The sequence below is a fragment of the Protopterus annectens genome, chromosome 1.part1 (assembly GCF_019279795.1).
Source record: "Protopterus annectens isolate FY-2018-M chromosome 1.part1, PAN1.0, whole genome shotgun sequence".
Lineage (NCBI taxonomy): Eukaryota > Metazoa > Chordata > Ceratodontiformes > Protopteridae > Protopterus > Protopterus annectens.
Genome location: NC_056726.1, coordinates 540957837 through 540980227, shown reverse-complemented (window position 1 = coordinate 540980227; position 22391 = coordinate 540957837). Strand labels below are relative to the sequence as shown.

General features: G+C 41.1%; 1 protein-coding gene across 1 annotated transcript in view; it reads right to left on the bottom strand.

Annotated features, from left to right (window-relative positions):
* The window catches only part of LOC122806296 (lectin-like), a 220089-nt gene that overhangs the window by 42352 nt on the left and 155346 nt on the right, over positions 1 to 22391 (bottom strand). Inside the window, exon 5 of the mRNA XM_044076601.1 lies at positions 18041 to 18149. Within this exon, the coding sequence (XP_043932536.1) occupies positions 18041 to 18149 (109 nt within the window). The remainder of the gene's footprint in view (positions 1 to 18040; positions 18150 to 22391) is intronic.

The window sequence follows — 22391 nt, the reverse complement described above, 5'->3', positions numbered from 1 at the left end:
GAGTTTATCCAAGCAACCTCCACCCCCCAACACAAACCATGAAACACATACTTCACAAAACCAGTGTGCCATGCAATCACAGCCCTTAAGGCAAAATAACATACCCAACATACTACTAATAGGTGACTCTTCAGTCAGGCACACTGATGTCCCACTCACTAGGCAGAATAAGGAGAAGGTTACTGTTAGCTGCCTGTCGGGTGCCAGGATCCACCACATAACACAAGCACTCAGGTCACTCCAGAACAAGTACAAATATGACTCTGTCATTGGCCATGTTGGTGTGAATGATCTGAGCCGTACCTCCCTGGACTACATGAAAAGAGACATGGAAGAGCTCTCTGATCACATAGCCCAGGCCGGTATGACCCTGACCCTGAGTAGCATCCTGCCCTCACCAAGAATGATACCATGGTATAAAGAAAAAAAATCTCGATTTCAACAATTGGCTAAGTTTCTGGTTTCATTCAAAGGGGATCCAATGTCTGTCCGCCTGGGATGATATGCTCAACAAGCCACGCCTCTTCACTAGAGACAGCTTGCACCTGTCACCCTTAGGCTTTCGAATAATGGCCAAGGCTCTTGCCACCCCCATAGTGCCTTTTTTAGGCAAGGCTCAAAAGACAAACCCACTGCTGTAAATAGCACAAGTAACAAAAAACTGAGGGTAATACTACTCAATGCCAGAAGTCTAAACATCAGAATGCACACACTTGAGGCACTCCACAGTATGGAGAAAATCAATGTATGTGCAGTAACAGAAAACTGGTTTAAGGCTCCAGAGAGCACCCGAGCACTACCAGGCTACAACTCATACCATACATTTTGGCCACAGTACCCAAACCGAAATACAAAAGGTGGAGGCGTATCCATATTCATCAAGGATACCCACACCTCCAGGTTAGTGGCACAGCACGATGCTTCAGAGATCATCCACCTGCAACTAACAATGGGCAAAACTGCAATTCAAATTGTAGCTTTCTACAGATCACCCACCATGTCCCAGGACACCCATTCCACATTTCTGGAAACGCTGGGAAACATAAAGGTCCTACCTAACCCCTTGCTGGTTAGATCTGACAATAAACAAATCACTTTGGATATCCACATTCCTCCTCCACCCCTGGACAAGGAAACTACCATGAAAAACTTTTCAAAAGCAAACTTCACATTACTTAAGACCGAGGTGGAAAGTTTCAAAGCCCCCATGCTGAAGGATAATGCTGTCCAAGCTGCAAAATCCTTTACTAATGCATTCTATGGGTACCTACAAGAATGCATGGAGCGTGCCATCCCAAGAAAAACCAAGACTCACTCCTCCAAGAAAAGGAAACCAGTCTGGTGGACTCCTGCCATAAACAAGCTATACAACAGAAGGAGGAACTTAGTACAGAAAAGAGTAAAATCCCAAGAAGGGAAGACATCCCTGATCAGTATCAGCAAGAAACTACGATCCCTCATAAAATCATCCAAGATGAGCTTCAAAAGAAAAATTGCCAAGGACACCAAACATAACCACAAGACAGTCTTTAGCTATATCAAGAATCTAAGTGGCAATGCTCAGATCTGCTCTGAGTTAATGCAGAATGGCACAAAATGCACTGAACTGACCGATATCGCCAACATCTTGGCAGACAGGTTCAGTGCAAACTTCACCCCCCTCTCAACCCCAAAATGGCCCATAACCATAACAGACGAATGTAGAGTCCCTGAAATCACAGACACCCAGGTTAAAACAGCCTTCTCCAATGCCAAAAACACAGCATCAATGAGACCGGACGGTGTCCCAGGCTGCGTCCTACATGAGCTCAAAGACGAACTAACCCCTCACCTAAACACACTGTTCAAACTCAGCCTCTCTACAGGCTACATACCCATAGAGTGGTGCACAGCAAAGGTTATTCTGCTCCACAAAGGTGGAGCCACAACAGACCCTCAGGAACTATCGCCCTATAAGCCTGACTAGCTTGGTCCGCAAGGCTATGGAGTGCATCATCATGGAACTCATTAACAGAGACATTGTGTAACTCCAAACATTGGACCCTGCCCATTTCAGCTTTGTTAAGGGCAGATCTTGCCTCCTAAACCTGATGGACTTCTTTGAGACCATTTCAAGGCTATAGACGAGGAAAAGGTGGTACACACAGCCTACCTAGACCTCGCAAAGGCCTTCAACACCATTCCCCATTCTGGTATTATAGACAAGCTCACCAGCCTGAACATAAACTCCTATGCCACAAGATGGGTTGCCAAATGGCTCATGGACAGAACCCACATGGTGAGAGTTGCAGGAGCTAGGTCCAACTCTAAACCGGTTACAAGTAGCATTCCCCAGGGCTCAGTCCTAGGACCCCTCATGTTCGGCATATAATTCTCAGAGGTACAGGCAAGCACAGGAGGACTATGGCTGCCCAAGTTCGCAGATGACTGCAAACTAGGGGCCATAATTGACTCTCCAGCTGACACAGACATCCTCCAAAAGGGTCTCACTGAGACGGCTATCTGGTGTCAAAATCATGGCTTCAAGCTAAATGCCAAAAAGTGCATAGTCATCCCCTTTGGAAAAAAACAAAGTACCCACAAACTACCACATAGGTGGTAGTCCCCTAAATACGGAAGTCATAATAAGGGATCTGGGGACCCAAGTAGATAGTAATCTCACCTTTGATAATCACATTGCCAAAGTGGTTAGAAAATCCTTCTACGTGGCCCACCTAATCACAAAAGGGTTCGCATCCAGATCAAAAGAGGTCATTGTGCCCCTCTATTCATCACTCATCAGACCCATCATAGAGTACAATGCCCCATTTGGGATGTACCTTACAAGACACCTGCAACAGCTGGAAAGATCACAGAAGTACCTCAAACAGATGCCCTATGCAGCTCGACTGAAGAAACTCCAGCTGTACTTGGTTGCATACTGCCTACTCAGAGGTGATCTCTGTCTGACATACAAGGGACATGTCCAACCCAGAATTGACGGACATGCTCCACCTAAAGAAAATCTTATCCCCTCGTGCCACACGCTCTAGGGATCTAAATCTCACCACAACAATAAATAGAACATGCTGGAGGGATAGATTCCTGTCCCAGAGACTTCCCATGCTTTGGAACAAGATTCCAATCTACATTAGGCAGAGTTCCTCACTAACACTCTTCAAAAAAAACCTTGACGAGTGGATGGGAAACCTAACGTTTACCCCGGGGATCACTTCAGTGGCTGTGCTGGACAGAGGCACAGGGAACTAATCTAAGGGGGTGGTGAAAGCCAACACATTCTGGCTAGGCTTATAAATGCCTTTGGGCAGATAGCCTAGTACCTACCTATGAACCTATGAACCTGTTATGGAATAAAGCTGGGGTACTATTTTTCTTTTTCAAGGAAGCATGCTGTCTGGTATGTACTGACTACTTTCCAGAAATAGTTAAGCTAGGAGATACCACAGGCAAAAACATTATCAATGTTCTTAAGAGCATATTTGTGAGACATTAGGAACTTGCTAACCTTATATTTCAGATAACAGTCTGAAATATGTAAGTCAAAAATTCAAAATGTGTGACTTCATGGGAATCCAATCATATGAGTTAATATCTCAAAATCTGCGAATACATGGGAGTCCAAGCAAATAACTTTGAGTGTCACATACCTGCAAAGTAATAGTTACATCAAGAGAATGGTTTAAACAATCAAGAATTTGATGAAAAAATGCAAGAGGGGAATGTTACTTGTCTGTATTATAATACAGGAATATTCCAAAAAGGATTATCTGTGACATTGTTACTTATAGGCAGAAGACTGAGAAGAGAATGTATTGTCACTATTAAGCTAATATTACCAGGGAATCAAAGCAATGTTTCTTATATTCTGAAAAAAAAAATAATAAAGCAAAAGAAATGCAGTAACAAACAAACCACACTGGCTTCTTCATTAAAAAGGGAGAATTCAGATGTCAGTAAATTTGCGAGAAGTCAGCAAGGATCTGTTATAAATGGAAAAGTACCAGGATTGAGGTTGTTCTACATGCACGGAAAACACTTGGATCTTTCAAATGAAAAGGAGACAGCTGTTCAAAATCGCTGTGCTACACTTTCATGAGGCATCCCCATCAAGCAACTTTAGTGCAATTAATTTTTCTTTCATTTGACAAAACCATGCTAAAATGCAAGAAACAAATTGGTGGAGTACTGCAGTGTTTCTTTTCACTTTTTTTCCAAGTATATTATGGCAATGGAAGAAGAAGATTGTGGCCATGGAAATGGTATATACATGTTTGTGTGGGGGTAAGGGGGGCAACGTTCTCCACATTGAAGGTGCAAGAGAATTGTCCACTGCAAAATAATTTTTTAAAACTTTTTATAGATTTTAAATTTATGTTTCATCGCATTAAAAACTGATGTGTTATTTGCTTTTGAATGATTCATTGGAATACATGGAAAGTGTTCAAAACAAAATCCATTCATTCACAACCCCTTTTTCCCATTTTTGCACATGGGGTTGAGGTGTCACTTCACCAGTGACAATTATCTCAAAGCCAAGGTTTACACCTCCAGGTGGCTAGCCCAAATGAAGTTTACTTTTTCAGGTAAAGGAACAAAGAATGCCAGTATCTGTATTACCATCTTTGAATTATATATCAAGATGAGGCCAGAGAGATTAGAACTATATTCTAGAAATTATTGCGATTCCAGACTAAAACCAAGTGTCCAGGACTGAGTTTGAAATACAGGGAGACAATGTATCAAAAAAAGCCTCTGTCTTTACCAGTGCCAGTGGTTCTATCAAATTCTGCAGGTATGCTACTGTTTGGAAGACCAGTAGCTAATCAGGTTAAGGGATTGTATGTTCCTGATACAGCAAATGCTTTGTAATATCAGAGAGTGAAAAATTGGTACTTACGTATTATCGCAACCAGATTTTTGCTGTAATGCTGGTTGCTTCTCTTTAGGTCAAATAGTAGCACTGCAGTGTTATGAAGGTTAGAGACGAGATCTGTAATGTTTTTATACTTTTAGGAAGGTTTATCATTGAAACGGCTCAAAAAATAAGGTTCAAAAACAGGTTTCCCCTTTTACCGTCAGCATCTCCTGTCAGTTAAGCGAGTCCCATTCTACTGCAAACGTGTTCCTTCCACATGCTGTAGTCGGTGAAGTAGGAAATCTCTGTTTTCAAACCTGTATTATTTATCAGCCGTTTCAATGATGAAGCTACCTAAGTCCACCAAACCTGTTTCTAACCTTCATAATATTGTCATACATCCAAAAAAACCCCAAAAAGGTAATGACAAAGAAGTAGTAGTCCTTCACCAAAAGGAACTGCAGTACAAATTAATCCATTTCTTAGATTGTACGCTAACTCCTGCATTCCTTTCAGCCCCAACACACGTACACACACGCAACCACTGCGATTGCTGAATTCAATGCTGGACGTCTTTAAAGGACGCTTCCCACACACCTCAAAATTATAAGTCTTACTAGTTTTTTAAAACCCCCACCGATATCCCCAGCAGACTTTCTGCCAGTCTACCCTTCCATATCACACTTCAGTGAGGCCATTTCAGTAAAAGTGAAGAAAGTAAAAGAGGTTGCAAAATCTGGCTGCAATAATACGTAAGTACCATATAATTAAATGAGATAACATAACTCAGTGCTCATGCTGCTAAAAAATGCGTTTTCTAGATTATTGTACAGCCTGTAACATGCTATAATCACACAGCAGTAGAATTCTGAAATAGGGTTATAAATATCTTAGGTGCTATTTATTAATCTTAATAATGTTATTGACTATATTTAAATTTGTATTTAAATATAAGCAATATAGCTTTAAGGATTGGGAATAATATTATTGGGCAATGCATGTTACTGTGGCTATTGCATCAACCTCTTGCCACTTGATGTAGAGCACTTGAGCAGTTAACAGACATCATGCCTCAATCTCTTTATATAACCATCTTGACAATGAAACAAATACTGTAAATCTCCGGAAGATTTTTCAGTTTGCAAAACTACCTTGTTCCTTGTGAAAAAATGATCATGCTTCTATTCACTACATATAAGTGCTACAATATGTAAGGGTAAAACTACCGAATGTCATTACTCTTCCAATGTTGCATTCGGTCTGGACATCAGAACATCACAGCATTAGAATGTTTACTATTTCACCCAGTGTAACTAATGCAGCCTTTGCTTTGCAGTACTTGTACGCTGCAACAGCTGTCACTTTTCAGCTGTAGAACAAATTATTTACCAGCACGATCAAAAGAGAACTTGCATTTTTATACAAAATTACATTCCAGTCTGTACCAAAACATTCCTAAGCTTCACTTTAAGGATAATCATAAAAAAATTGGCAGTTTAAGTGATGACTGTTGAAAACTGCCACTATCATGGCTATGTCTTTGTTTTCAGTGATTTTTTTTTTTGTTACTGAAATTGGCTCACCAGTATAAGTCTTTTATCATAGTGCCTTGTGTATTCTGTATGCCTTCATTTATAGATGCTGGCAAGTGCCTTTTTTTCCTTTCCCTTCACTGCTGTTTTCCAGTCTTAGCATTCTCCCCTCAGCATCCATTGGGCAGTGAATTAGTGCCAGAAGTACTCAAATACTTCCATACATGGCCTCACTGCTTTCTGAATCTGCACCTTCCCAGTCATCCTTTGCAAGCTGGACTAACTCTGTGATCTCCATTGAGAGAGCTACAGAGCATTGCAAAAACATGATGGCCACTCCTAAGACAGAAAAGCATACCTCTTAACTGTCCTTGATTTTGCGTAAAGCCCTTGGTTTTGCCTCATAGCTTTGCCCTGTCCCTCATAAAATGTTTGCTTTTCTGGTATATCATTAGAGACATTAGAGCTTCATGCTTATTGTTCATAGGTTCATAGGTTCATAGGTAAGTACTAGGCTATCGGCCCTAGGGCCCATACAATCCTAGCCAAAAATGTACCCTGGCTTTCGCCACCCAAGAAAATTATTTTCCTGTGCCCCTGTCGAGCAGAGCCACAGAAGTGATCCCCGGGGTGAATTTCCCATTTCCCATCCAGTCATCAAGATTTTTCTTGAAGAGTGCTAATGAGGAGCTCTGTTTGACATAGATAGGTAGTCTGTTCCAGAGTATGGGAAGTCTCTGGGACAGGAATCTATCCCTCCAGCATGTTCTGTTTATTGTGGTGACAAGGTTTAGGTCCCTAGAGTGTGTAGCTCGGAGGGATTGGGATTTCTTTAAGTGGAGCATGTCCAACAGCTCTGGGTTTGACATAGCTTTGTATGTTAGGCGGAGATCGCCCCTGAGTAGGTGATATGCAATGGAGTAAAGCTGTAGTTTTTTGAGACGGTCTGCATAGGGCATCTGTTTGAGGCCAGTAATCCTCTTTGTGAGGTATTTCTGTGGTATTTCCAGTTGTTGTAGATTTGTGAGGTACATACCAAAAGGGGCATTGTACTCTATAATGGGTCTAATGAGTGATGAGTAGAGGGGAACAATGACCTCTTTTTTTCTGGATAAGAATCCTTTTGTGATGAGATGAGCCATGAAGAAGGATTTCCTGACCACTGTGGTGATGTGATTATCAAAGGAGAGACTACTGTCCACCTATGTCCCAAGGTCTCATCACATTTTTGGCATTAAGTAGACTACCAGCTATGTGGTAGTTCATGGGTACAGAGTTTTTATCAAAGGGGATGACAATACACTTTTTGGCATTGAGCTTCAGGCCATGGCTTTGACACCAGGTATCTGTCTCAGTGAGGCCCTTTTGTAGTTTGTTCACATCGTTAGGAGTTTCGATTATGGCTCCTAGTTTGCAGTCATCTGCAAACTTTGTTAGCCAAAGACCTTCTGTGTTGGCCTGCACCTCAGAGAAGTAGCTACCAAACAGGAGAGGACCCAGGACTGAACCCTGTGGTACTCCACTTGTCACTGGTCTGATGTCGGATTTGGAATCCGCTACTTTCACAGTGTGGGTTCTGTCCATGAGCCAGTTGGCAACACATCTTGTGACAGGGATTTATACCTAGTTTAGTGAGCTTATCTATAATTTGGTCAGACAATGCATGTTGATACAAAAGCTGTTGTTCCATTAAGTTTGTAAGTGAATTAGACCAATAATTAAAATTGTCCCTGATTTTATGCCTTTGGCCCTCCCCATCCCATTATTTTTTACTTTGTCCATGATCCTTGAGCAAAGAAGGCGAGTGCTATGCAGAAAAGTTGTCACTTTACTGTACAACTCTTGCCCTCATTGTAGCCTACTGGTACCCGAGGTACTAGTTAAACCTGTGTATTGGGCATGTCAGACAGGATGTCCTCCATGTCATTGCAGTGGCTCAGAAAACATGATGTTTCTCATGCTGCCAAGTAACTGCTGTACCTTTCTCTGTACATGGCCTAACACCATTTTGCCTCGCAGTGGATAATTACTATCATTTCCATATCTCCAGTACCTTGTACCAGGCATCTCACTTTACTGATAACATATATCCAACCCATTATTGAATTCAGCATTTACAAAGAAATTATTGCTTTTGATTACACCTGCTTTCTTCATATTAGGATTCTTTGCCTCACTCATATTTTGTCATTTCTCAGTGATCTCAGTTTTTCACCATGACAGCTGTAAACTGCTTCTACTGGATGGTTTACAGCACTTTGTCATGCCTTTAATACCCACTTGTTGGCATCACAGAATCCTGTAACAGCAAGGCCTGTTTCCTTTAAGTGCTCAAATTCTAAGCAGTATGGTGCAGTGACCAATGATATTTAAGACCCTTTCAGTGGTGACATTTGGATTTGTGCTACCATGTATGTCCATGGGTATGTTCAATATTTTTCTTTTACTGTATTTCACATGTTGTACTACTTTATTACTGTCTTAATATTTGTAACCATTGTTTAATTTAATTCTCTTTATGTATACTGTGGATCTTTTATCCCCGGCCTCTGCTGGAAATGGGCTCATACCCAGTCGGACTTTCCCGGTAAACAAATGTCAAATAAATAAATACATAAATAAATAATGTCTTGTTCCACTTAGGTTTGTTATTTGACTGCCTAAGACATATTATACCTCTAAGGCACAAGCTAAGGCCACCCACACACTTCCGGTACATAAGTAGTAGGAAGTCTAGGAGAAAAAGGACTGACTCATAATTCACAACAAGAGTGCTTCCTTAGATGTTAAAGAGCAGTGCAGTTATTAGGGAATAGTTTCTTATGATGAAACACAAGTGACCAAATCTGACAAATGTGAGCAGTAAAATTCATTAAATGAAACTTCTTTGAATTTATATAAGCCACAAAGGCAAAAGCTTGTATCTTTTTGGTGGTGGTGGAAATGTTTTCTGTTTTTTTGAATTACGACAACACTAGAGGTGATTATATTAAGTAGCAGAAACCTTGCCAATTGAAAAAAACACTCTGCCCATTTACACATATTTATGAATCATATATGACTCTTATAGTGGTCCCATGAACAGAAAACACAATCTACAGACTTTATTAGGCAAGTAAAGAATGGAAATAGATTGCCAGGCCCAGATCATGCGAACGCATGCACACACACACACACGCACACACACACACACACACACACACACACACACACACACACACACACACACACACGCACACATGCACACGCACACACACACACACACACACACACACACACACACACACACACACACACACACACACACACACACACACCCGATGCACATATAGGGACAGTTTAGACTCACTAATCAACATACTGCATGTCTTTGGAGGTGGGAGGAAACTATAGTACATGGAGAAAACCCATATGAGCACAGAGAGGATCCATAGACTCCACACACCAGCTGAGGGTTACTTTCAGAAAAATATATGAGCTAATCGAAGGAAGGACACTCAGCAAACTCGGAGCTATAATATATAACATTAAGTATCCTGTTTTTTGTTTATTTTGTTCTTTACTTCTTTGTTGTTTATAGCACTTTGTGTACTGTGCATTTTTCTAGCTAGTTTCACTGTGTGTGAGGTATTAACTGGAAATTGTCCACTCTTATTAAGCATCTGTTGGGTTGTTTGTTTATGATAACTTGTTGCAGTTAAACTCTTTTTTCTAGTGGCTCCTTTAGCTGTTTAAAACTTTCATTTAAAGGCTCACTGCTGCTTTTCAGCTGTGAGTAACATTTCTGCAGTTTGTTTCCCACGCACCCTCCCTGTTGGTATAGTGGTTTTATAGTTGGTGGCTTTGCAGTTGCCCGCCCCTAGTGTAAATTTGATCTGGGACCCTCCTCCCAGTCTAGTGTCATTACCTCATTCTACCCAGTACAGGGAGAGCATTTGAGAAGGCCAATCAACTTAGTTTCTGCTACTTCCTTTCTCTCTTTCCTTTCTCTCTTTCCACAAAAAAAAAAAAAAAATGTATCTGCTTTTACTGTATTTGTGTTTTTTCCTACTTTATTTTGCTTTTGCGTCATCTTAAAAGTACTCAGTTGTATTTATTACTGCTTGGTGTAACTCATTCTAAGCCTTTTAGTTTAAGCACCTGGGCTTCAGACCAGTTTTACATTAAGAAGGTTTGTGGTCTGCACTATAGTGGCAGAACAGGTAGCTTACATCCTTCTTAGTTGGGAACTGCTGATTGAGGGCTCAGTGTCTGTTATTCTAAAAGTGTATTAATTCTGGTTTAAGCACTTGGGCTTGAGGCCAGTTATTTTACATTAAGAGGGTTCGTGTTCTGCACTCTTGTGAGAGGAGAGGCTGGACTCTGTCCTTCTGAGCTGGGAATTTCTGGTTAAAGGCTTATAGTGCCTGCATATTTGAACTGCTTCTTACTGAAATTGGTACACCTTGTTTGCTGTAGCATAGACTAGATCCAGGCCTGCTGAATCTAGCTTTGTTTGTATAACTTGAGCACTAATCCAGGCATTCTTTAAAGTATTCAGTTGTATTTATTACTGCTGGTAGTAACTTGATTAAAGTGTAGCTATCATTTCTAAGTCTTTTGGATTAAGCACTTGGGCTTCAGACCAGTTGTTTTACATTAGGAAGGTTTGTGGCCTGCACTGTGGTGGCAGGACAGGTAGCTTACATCCTTCTAAGTTGGGAATTACTGACTGAGAGCTCAGTGTCTGTTATTCTAAAAGTGTATTAGTTCTGGTTTAAGCACTTGGGCTTCAGGCCAGTTATTTTACGTTAAGAAGGATTGCGGTCTGCACTCTTGTGGGAGGAGAGGCTGGACTCTGCCCTTCTGAGCAGGGAATTTCTGGTTAAAGGCTTATAGTGCCTGCATATTCTAACTGTTTCTTACTGAAATTGGTACACCTTGTTTGCTGTAGCATAGACTAGATCCAGGCCTGCTGAATCTAGCTTTGTTTGTATGCTTGTTGTTTGTTTATTTCCCTGAAATGCTAATTCCACCTAAAATGCGGCCTTTTAGCACTTCTGTGGATCCCTAGTGATATCTGCATTGCTTACTGTACTTATTTCCTTGTTTCACTTGAAAGAAAGTTACTGTTTGTCATTTTTGCATTTAAGTTGCCTGTAACACATTGCATTTAAGTTACCTGGCACTTGCTCACTAAAGCAATTATATAAGTCAGCTCTAAAAAATTAAAAGCACTACACCCTCACAAACTCCCCTTGAGTACCTTGTTCCCCATTGGCCCTTTTTTTCAATTATAAAGGAATTCCCAATACTATTCTAGCATGTCCAAAGGTCAGTTGTCAATCTCCTCTCCGGTCCAGCTGGTGAATCTGGGAATCTTGAGGCAATGTTACAACTGCCTCATGTACACAGACAACCCTCTCCTCCTCCCAACAAATTCCAACATATGTGAGTAATGCAACCATATAGCCAAACTGGAGGCTAAGCTCTCTCAACTCAGTACTGGCGTAACCAGTCAGGAGGAGAAGGAAACCACACTCACTACAATTCCAGTCTCACATAGACCTACCACGACAACAAACCAAACACATAAACACACAAAAACATACTCGGAGGCTCTAAATAAAAATCTGCCTAAGCAGCAGAGACCACCAAAGCAGACACCCAAGCAACCACTACCCCAAAACAAAACACGTGCAACACATAGCTCACAAAGCCAGTGTGCCGAACAGTCACAGCCCTTAAGGCTAAACAACACACCTGATACACTTGTAATAGGTGACTCTATCATCAGGCACACTGACGTCCCGCTCACCAGGCTGAACAAGGAGAAGGTCACGGTGAGCTGCCTGTCAGGCTCTAGGATCCGCCACATAACACAAGCACTCAGGTCACTCCAAGGCAAGTACAAATATGACTCAGTCATTGTCCATGCTGGTGTGAATGACCTGAGACGTACCTCCCTGGACTACATGAAAAGAGACATAGAGGAGCTCTCTGAGCATGTAGCCCAGGCCGGTATGACCCTGACCTTGAGTAGCATCTTACCCTCATCAAGAATGATGCCACAATATGAAGACAAGATGATCAATTTCAACAATTGGCTTAAGTGTTGGTGTCATTCAAAGGGGATCCAATGCCTGTCAGCCTGGGATGACATGCTTGACAAGCCACGATGCTTCGCTAGGGACGGCTTGCACCTGTCACCCCTGGGCTTTTGGATATTGGCAAAGGCTCTTTGCTACCCCCATAGTGCCTTTTTTAGGCAAGGCTCAAAAGACAAACCCACCTCCATAGGTATCACAAGGGATAAGAAACTAAGAGTAATGCTACTCAATGCCAGAAGTCTAAACCTCAAGATGCATGCACTCGAAACTCTCCTTAGCATGGAGAACATCGATATCTGTGCAGTAACAGAAACCTTGTTCAAGGCTCCTGATAGCACACCAGCACTACCAGGTTATACCTCATACCATGCTTTTCGGCCCCAAAACTTGGACCGAACCACAAAAGGAGGGGGAGTATCAATATTCGTCAAAGATACCCACACCTCCAGGTTGGTGGCACAGCACGAAGCATCAGAGACTATCCATGTGCAACTAACTGTGGGTAAAACTGCCTTCCAGTTTATAGCCTGCTACAGACCACCCTCCCAAACACAGGAACCCCACTCGGCCTTCCTGAGAATACTGGAAAATATGAAGGTCTCTCCAAACACCATTATATTGGGTGACTTCAACTACCCAAACATAGACTGGGAGCATTACTCTAGCTCCAACACCCTAGCCCAAAGGTTCCTAGAATTTATAAACTCAAATGCTATGGAACAACTTGTTACCACTCCCACAACAGGGGAAAACATACTGGACCTAATCATCACCAACATGGGGACACTATGCTCCAGACCAGAAGTGTATCCCTCACTGGTAAGATCAGACCATAAACTAATCTCACTGGATATTCACATCCCGACCCCACCCCCTGCCCAGAAAACCACAGTGAAAAACTTTTCTAAAGCAAATTTTACATGCCTCAAAACCAAGGCAAAATCCTTCAAAGCCCCCGGGCCTGTGGAAAATACGGCCCAGACCGCAGAATGCTTTATAAATGCATTCTATGAACACCTTCAGGAATGCATGGATCATGCAATCCCAAATAAAACCAAGACCCAATCCTCCAAAGGCAGACGTCCTGTCTGGTGGACCCCAGCCATAAACAAACTATACAATAGAAGGAGGAAGCTACTACATGATAGAGCAAAATCCCAAAAAGGGAAGGCATCTCTGATCAGTATTAGCAAAAAACTACGGGCACTCATAAAATCGTGTAAGGCCAGCTTTGAGAGAAAAATTGCACAGGACACTAAGGATAATCACAAGGCTTTCTTTAGTTATGTTAGGAACCTGGGTGGGAATTCCCAGATATGTTCAGAATTAGTCCAAAATGACAAAAAATACACCGAGCCCACAGACATTGCCAACATCCTAGCTGACAGGTTCAGTGCAAACTCCCCCCCCCCCCCACCAAAAGGGCAAATATCTATCCCAACAGAGTGTTGCCTCCCTGACATCTCAGATACTCAGGTAAGAGCCGCCCTCTCCAAAGCAAAAAACACAGCATCAATGGGACCAGATGGTGTCCCGGGCTGCGTCCTACATGAACTCCAAGAAGAGCTAAACCCAAACATAAAACTACTGCTCAATCTTAGCCTTACTACAGGGTATGTACCCAAAGAGTGGCGTACAGCAACAGTGGTCCCTCTCCACAAAGGTGGTGCCTCAACGGATCCTGGAAACTATCGCCCCATAAGCCTGACTAGCTTGGTCTGCAAAGCTATGGAAAGGATCATCATGGACCTGATAAATAAAGATATTGGGGACCTACAGACACTGGATCCTACCCAGTTTGGCTTTGTTAAGGGCAGATCCTGCCTCTTAAACCTGGTTGATTTCTTTGAAACAGTCACCAAGGCCATTGACAAGGGGAAGGTGGTCCACACAGCCTACCTGGACCTCGCAAAAGCCTTCGATACAATACCCCTCTCGGGCATTATAGATAAGCTCACCAGCTTAAATATAAACCCCTATGTCACTAGATGGGTTGCAAACTGGCTCAAGGACAGAACCCACATGGTTAGAATTGCTGGAGCCATGTCAGACACCAAACCAGTTACAAGTGGCATCCCACAAGGCTCAGTCCTGGGACCTCTCTTGTTCGGTATATATTTCTTGGCGGTACAGGCCGACACGGAAGGACTGTGGCTGACCAAGTTCGCAGATGACTGCAAACTGGGCACCATAATCAACTCTCCAGCCGACACAAGCATCTTCCAAAAGGGCCTCATAGAAACAGACAACTGGTGCCAGAGCCATGGCCTCAAGCTAAACGCCAAAAAGTGTATAGTCATCCCCTTTGGCAAAAACAAAGTGCCCACAAATTACCACATAGGTGGTAATCCATTAAGTACAGAAGAAGTAATTAGGGACCTGGGGACCCAAGTTAATAGCAATCTCTCATTTGACAACCACGTGGCCAAAGTGGTTAGAAAAACATTTTATATAGCCCACCTAATCATGAAGGGATTCACATCTAGATCAGGGGAGGTCATCGTGCCTCTTTACTCATCCCTCATCAGGCCCATAATTGAGTACAATGCCCCTTTTGGGATGTACCTTACCAGACACCTGCAGCAACTGGAAAGACCCCAAAAGTACCTCACCAGGAGGATCAAAGGGCTCAAACAGATGCCATATGCTGCCCGGTTAAAGAAACTCCAGCTCTACTCAGTGGCATACCGCCTGCTCAGAGGCGATCTGTGCCTGACATATAAAGCCATGTCCAACCCGGAATTAATGGACATGCTGCACCTCAGAAAATCCAAATCCCATCGAGCTACACGCTTGAGAGACTTGAACCTTAGCACTGAAATAAATAGGACATGCTGGAGGGACAGATTCATAACCCAGAGGCTCCCTTCACTCTGGAATAAAATCCCAGTCCAGGTTAGGCAGAGTCCCACATTGACTCTCTTCAAGAGGAATCTTGATGAGTGGATGGGAGATCGTAGGTTTACCCCGGCTATCACTTCTGTGTCACTGTTAGACAGAGGTACAGTATACTAACCTCAAAAAAAGGCATAGCAAAATTAATTTAAAATGGGTGTCGAAAGCCAAACACACTCTGGCTAGGCTTATAAATGCCCTAGGGCAGATAGCCTAGTATGAACCTATGAACCTATATAAAACACTTAATTCAGAAAAAAAAGTCTGTTTATGACCCATAAGACCCAACAGACGTGTCATTGAATATAATGCACTTTTGGATATGTAGCTGGCCAAACATTTTGCTCAGCTTAAGAAACCTCAGAGATTTATAACTAAAAGTTATCAGAGGACTCAAAAATCTTTGTTATTAGAACTGATTTTCTGTACTCACTCTTACAAGCTCCCCATGGAGAACTGTGACTAGCCTTTCGAGCCATGAAAGATTTATCCCTCATTGACACCCTATTCCTTCACAGAACAAATGGTACCTCCATCAAAGGAACTAAACCTTTACCAGCAGATAAATAAGACGTTGGTATGATTAACTCACACTCCAATGTATCTCTCACCTCTTTATGAAATTTCTACTACATGTCAAGCAGATTAGCTCCCTTCCCATTTCAAGGTAAACTTAGATAATTGGATGGGCAGCCTCAAATTCTCCCATGGTCTATCTTGTATTGCCCTCTTTAAGGCTATAGGGTAATGTTGCATAGAGTTTTTGGCTAGGCTTGTAAAGGTCTGGAGATTGATTTTCTAGTAATTATCTTTATATGACTATATATATATATATATATATATATATATATATATATATATATATATATGTGTGTGTGTTGGAATGTGCACTATTTTTGGAAGATTTGATTTATTATTTAAAATTTGAATTTGTTGATCAGCAAAGGGTGATAAAAATGGAGTTTTTTTTTTTTCCTCTGAGGAGCATTGCTCTCAACCTCCTAGCGCAAGAAATGTGGACAAACCCTAAAATAATTGGGGGGGGGCATAGGGAAAGATTTTAAATATGACTCTTGCAAACTTAAAAAGTTGATAGAATGACAGGATTTGCATTTTCTGAAGGATACGAGCTCTGAAATTAAAATTTATGTCATATTTAGTGACTTCAATCCTCAGTGACTTACCAGAAAAACACACATTTTATGAGGAAACAGACAAAAATATGAAATGAAAATCTGGACATTCTGCGTAAATCTGGATAGTTGAGAGGTATGCTGAGGAGGTGAGTACACTGGAGCACTAAGATATTAAATTATTTGCCCAGAATCTCACAGTATACAATGGAAACTAATGACTTTCATTTCAGTACAATTAGCAGTCCAACCTAGTACCATAACCAAGGTGTTATGCTGTCTTCATTTTTAACAGCAGTTGTTATTACACTCTTTCCATTAGTTCTAAGACAAGTAAACCCTTATGCTGTGGAATCAAGTACAGTAAGCTCTCAGTTAACCGGAAATCAAGCAACCAGCACTCTCAAGCAACTGGCAATAAATATCGAAGAAGTACAGTACAATTTTTATGTGTTGCACTTTCTGTTTTCCCCTGTATTACACTTTCTGTTTTCCCCTGCAGAAACATACCTTACATTTTTAGAGTTTTAGAGTTTTAAATAGGAAGACATGAATAAATTCCCACTTCCCCAACCTGAGAACAAGTCAAACCAAATAAATAGTATAGGGTACAGTATTAGTCAGGCCTATTTTTTAATAGTAAGTCTCAAGCAACCAGAAACTACAGCTATTGGGCATCTAGTAGTCCCCATGGGTGCCAGTTAACAGAGTTTACTGTATATGAAGCACCTTCCTGTTACTGACAGGTTACTATATAAGCAGTGTCAGTGGTGCAACAGGCAGCAGAATCACCTTTGATGCAGAAGGTTGTAGGTTCTAGTCCCTCACTAGGTAAATTGATTGCTAACACTGCAATGTAGCGTAAGGGGGTACTGCACTCTTGAGTGTGCCATCCTTTGAATGTTACATTAATCCAAGGCCGCATCTGCTTGAGTTGGTGGTACCTCAGATGGATGTAAGGATTCCATGGCACCTATCAAAAAGAGAAAGGAAAGTTCCTCATTGCTCTGGCCAAATTTCCCCTAATAGTATAAGTGCCATATTGGGTCTTCCACCGAAAAGAGGCTACTAGCCTAGCAGGGCAAACCAGGTCAACAAGGATAAATAAATAAATAAGTTGAAAATCAATAAATAAATATGGCATAAGTACACAGTAAATAAATATTGAATCACCCAAGTTTTCACTGCCTACTCACATGAGGATCTTTGAGGCTTTGTTGGCATTCTCAATACTTGACTTGTAGTCCAGTTTAACTTTGCCAGAACAGAATACAGGTGAGGAGAGACATGCTCACCACAATGTCCTGTTCCATATATTTAATGGCTATTGCTAGCTACTTCTGCATCACAAGTGAAAGTTATTACGAACACCGGTCAATTTTCTACATTTAAACAACGTGACTGGTAAGACTGAAGTACTTCTCATTAAAGGAACATAGACACAATGTTTTCTGTGCGGTGGTTAGGAAAATATAAAGACTATGGCTGAAAATGAAGAAAAGTAATTTCTATATTTCAAATGGAAAAATTACTTACAACTCCAGTTCATTTCGACACACTGCTCAACATAGCCCGCATTATTGGGTTCTCCTGGTACCCATTTAGAATATGTCCAGGGGCTATGATCTGTCCAAACAAATCTCCCCTAGAAAAATAAAACTGATAGTTTAGAAAGAGCCATTAAGACAAACAAATGTGTGACATTTAACAAACAGTTTGGTTTATTTTGAGAGAATAATTTATTAGCAGGTTATACTCACTCCTGTATCTTAACCAAAATAAGTAAACAATAAGAATGTAAAACTGTACGTCAAAGTGATTAATTTCTATTAAACACTTGGATTAGTGACTCCTATCTACTGCTTTCAGTATTTTGACTTTATTGAAATTCATGCTTAATATTTAATCTGGTATAGAGGGTTAGGTCAGATGACCTGATACCTTAGCATCCGTGATAGCTAACACTGTGGCTCTGGTAAGTTTCCCTCAACCAGCTGCAGATTCTAAATTCTTGCCATGACCTCTGATAAGCTGCTTTACCCTTGTGCCATGCACTCATTGTTTTCTTTATTGGACCCAGCATTACAAGATCTTGATAAAGATTGTTCCATGCATCAGACACCAACTGTGAAAAAAAAAAAGTTTCTCCACATAGTCCTAAACTGTCTGCCCAGCATAACTGAAATAGGTTCATTTCTTCATATGTTTGCCAGGTCTATAATACAAAGTATAATCTGGTTCTATCTATATCTAGAATGCACTGTTGGGGAGATTACATAACATCAAGGACCTTAAAATAGAAATAAATACAAATAATAGAAAATGTGACAGATATTTTACTCAAATATTTCCCAGGCAGTGGAAGAAGGTTCCTCTTGTGATCAGAAGAGGTCACCATCATCATCCTTCTAAATGTTGATACTTATATGGGTAGTAAAAAATATCAACATGGGATTACAGCAATCAAGCGATTAGAAGGCCAGTAAGTCAGAAAGTTGATTCAGGAACCTAAGAAACTATGAAGGATATTATTGTCTTTTATTCTGACATATTCCAACTTTCATATTATGCTCCTCTCTAAAGTATATGTATTATGTTCTCCAGTTTCTCTCTTTCTTTTTTATTCTGCACATTTTTTATTCCTTTTTCTAAACTTATTTACATCATGTTTATATTTTTACAGAGAAGTTGGAGGTCTTCGGGACTGTATGCAATACTCTAAAGGAAATACAATAACATTGGGCAGGATTCACAAAGCCTCCGTGTAAGAGTTAGCAAGTCTTACACGGAGGCTGCAGTTAAACAGGGTGATGTCAGCATGCCATGCATATTCATGAGGGCATGCTGAATCACACCCTAGGCTAACACGGTCCATGTAGCAATGTAGGGGGCGTGTCCGCACGGTGAGTCCTGCAAAGGGACACGCCCCCAGAAGAATTACAGTCCCTAAAGGAAACTCCCACGAGCGAGTCCGTGGAAATGTCAAGAAACACAACAGCACACATGCCCCCACAGACTATAAACCCAACTGAAATGTAAAACATAAAAATGAACAGTTTAATTTTTTTTTTATAATTTCAAAAATGTTTGCCCGTAATTGCGCTCGTTTGCGCGGGTGTGCCCTTCGCTCAGCCACAGTTAGCAGTCATTGAAAAAGCATATAAGATCTAAATATGCAAAATAAGCCAAGTAGCAATAGCGTAGCGGTAGAGACGTCGTCCAAAGAGGAGGAAGTCACGGTTCAAGCCCTAACAGCATCATTTTTTACTTTTAGTGAAATAAGCACAAAACAATCCCCTGACATATATGTATATATATAATTATAATTTAAGTAAAATGTAATGAAATGGGCCATGTTTTTATGAATAAATCTGAAACAATAAAAAAAAAATATTTTATAAGTGCCCATAGCTGAGCAGCGCTCTAACAAGCTGAGTATGTGACCAGTGGTTTAACAGGTGTAATATGAGTGCGCGGAGTTGAGCAGCACTTTAACACACTGAAACTGTGTGCCCGTAGCTGAGCAATGCTTCACACAGCGTAATATGCTTGCTCATAGCCAAATAACGCATTAACCAGCGTAACCCGTTTGCGTGGAGCTGTGCAGCGCGCCAACCGGCTTACCGGCGGACAATGTTGAGCAAGCTGTATCAAAGCCGCCTTTAAACAGACACACCTCCTAGCCTGTCTAGACAGTAGTAAAATAAAAAAAAAGCAATGCCCAGGCTCGAACCCAAGATACTGTGCATCACAGTCAAAGTACTGAACCACTAAGTCATGACAGCTGTACTGAAAAATGCAGTATTAGCATATATATAGGAATGAATGGAAATAGAAGCATGACAAAGCAGGTTTTGTGAAGCTGATACAATTCCAAAATGGCCAATCACAGATAAGTGCAGGAGAAACGGCATATATAAGCCCCATAGGCGGGAATACACAGCATAACTGATTGTGGAACCTATTTGCAGTCAGGATGGCAGGTGTAGGAGAGGGTAGTCGCTTCTGAGCACAGAGGTGGGGTGTTGAGGAGTCCAAATACATGGTTTGGCTCCTAGTCCATGATCATGAGGCTCAACTCATGCAGGGCGAGGTTCTGTGGGGAGCGTACAAGGCAGAGGCGTGGAACCGGTTGGCACATGATCTCACCAGTGCCACAGGCATACCAAGGACTGATGAACAGGTCCGTCACCACCATGCGGACCTGAAGAGACGAAAGCAGGACCAGTTGAACCGTTGGATCCAGGAGGCCCGGCAAATGCCCAATGCCCCACTACTGAGGAAGTATCCATGTAATTATGTATGTAAGGAATTATACTAGCTGATATTATGGAGATGTATGTTCCAATATTACTTCATTTATATTACAGCTGCAGGTGTGCGTTCTGCGAATCGGTGAGCCCATGGTGATAGGCTGGAGCGGTTGCGCCACCAGGCAGGTTAGTAATTATATTTCTGTAATTAAAATAAAAGTAAAAAATGTCTCCGCTCTCCAAAGTGTCCTCTGGCAATATAAAAAACACTGTAGATAACGTAGAAGAACCTCAGGACACACCACGAGAAGATGTAAATCTATTTTATTCAATAAACATAAAAACGATAAAAAAGATAAGCGCTTTCACGTGCTGAAAACGCACGCTTCATCAGATCTGATGAAGCGTGCGTTTTCAGCACGTGAAAGCGCTTATCTTTTTTATCATTTTTATGTTTATTGAATAAAATAGATTTACATCTTCTCGTGGTGTGTCCTGAGGTTCTTCTACGATATTTCTGTAATTGTTATACAATATAAGTGAGATAGCTTGTAAAAGAGTTCAGTGTAGTTACATATTAATAAAGTTCAAATAACACTAGAAGAAAGATTCTGCTAGTACTGTATGATTAGATAAGTGGTGCAGCCTGTAATCCAGAAATAAAAATTAAACAAGTCTGAAATAGTGATTTCCCACCTGTAATGTAATATCAGATAACCTGCTGCAGCCTGAAAATTAGTGGTTAACAAGCTAAAGACAACAGACATATGTCAAATACATCCCCTTTGAAAATCTGTCATATGAAACAAGTGAGTCTGTTGGAAAGGATTGTTGTAATCAAGTATGACATGTTAATAACGCCTATAATAAAGTACCATCTTGAATTGTAAAAATAAAACAAATGAGAGTGTGAGAAAGAGGTATGAATCGACCAAGAAAGCTGCTATAACTTCTGAATAAAGTATACTGCAGTCAGTACATAATGAAATGAATGAGACAGCCACAACCAAACAGTGAAATGTTTGAAATAAAGTACTGAAGCTGAATGTGTCTGCCCCACAATTTGGATATGTTGCTGTACCCTTGCAATATGGAAATAGTATGGTTGTATGAAATAATGAACATCCACAGTTGTCTAGAGCCATATAAATGAAATGTAGCAGGATGCTGTACCTGAACATAGCCAGATATGAACGTGTATGAATAAAAATGCAATGTATATTAATGTAGCAGTAACTGTCCCATCACCAACATTCCTAAGGTTACATATAGGAAACTGTACTAAGACCTGTAGAGTATATATATCTACAGCTACTAGAGATGTACAGCATATGTATAGGTAGTTGAAGTTGTTAATGAAATATTTCTTCACCCTACCCTATATTCACAAATAATGCCATTCCACAGCAAACTGGGTATGTGTATTCACAATTAATTCCTATGGACATTTGTCCTGTTGGTTCAAACATATTTGCACGTACATTGCTGCATGTGCCCTGTTCACATATCCAAACCTGATGGCCTGTTGCCATCAATCAACCCTGCATGCTGTTGGATTGTGTACTGTTGTTCAAAATATGCATGTGTTATGCTTGCTGTTCAATGTTTGGAATTCATGGGTGTTTGGTTAATGG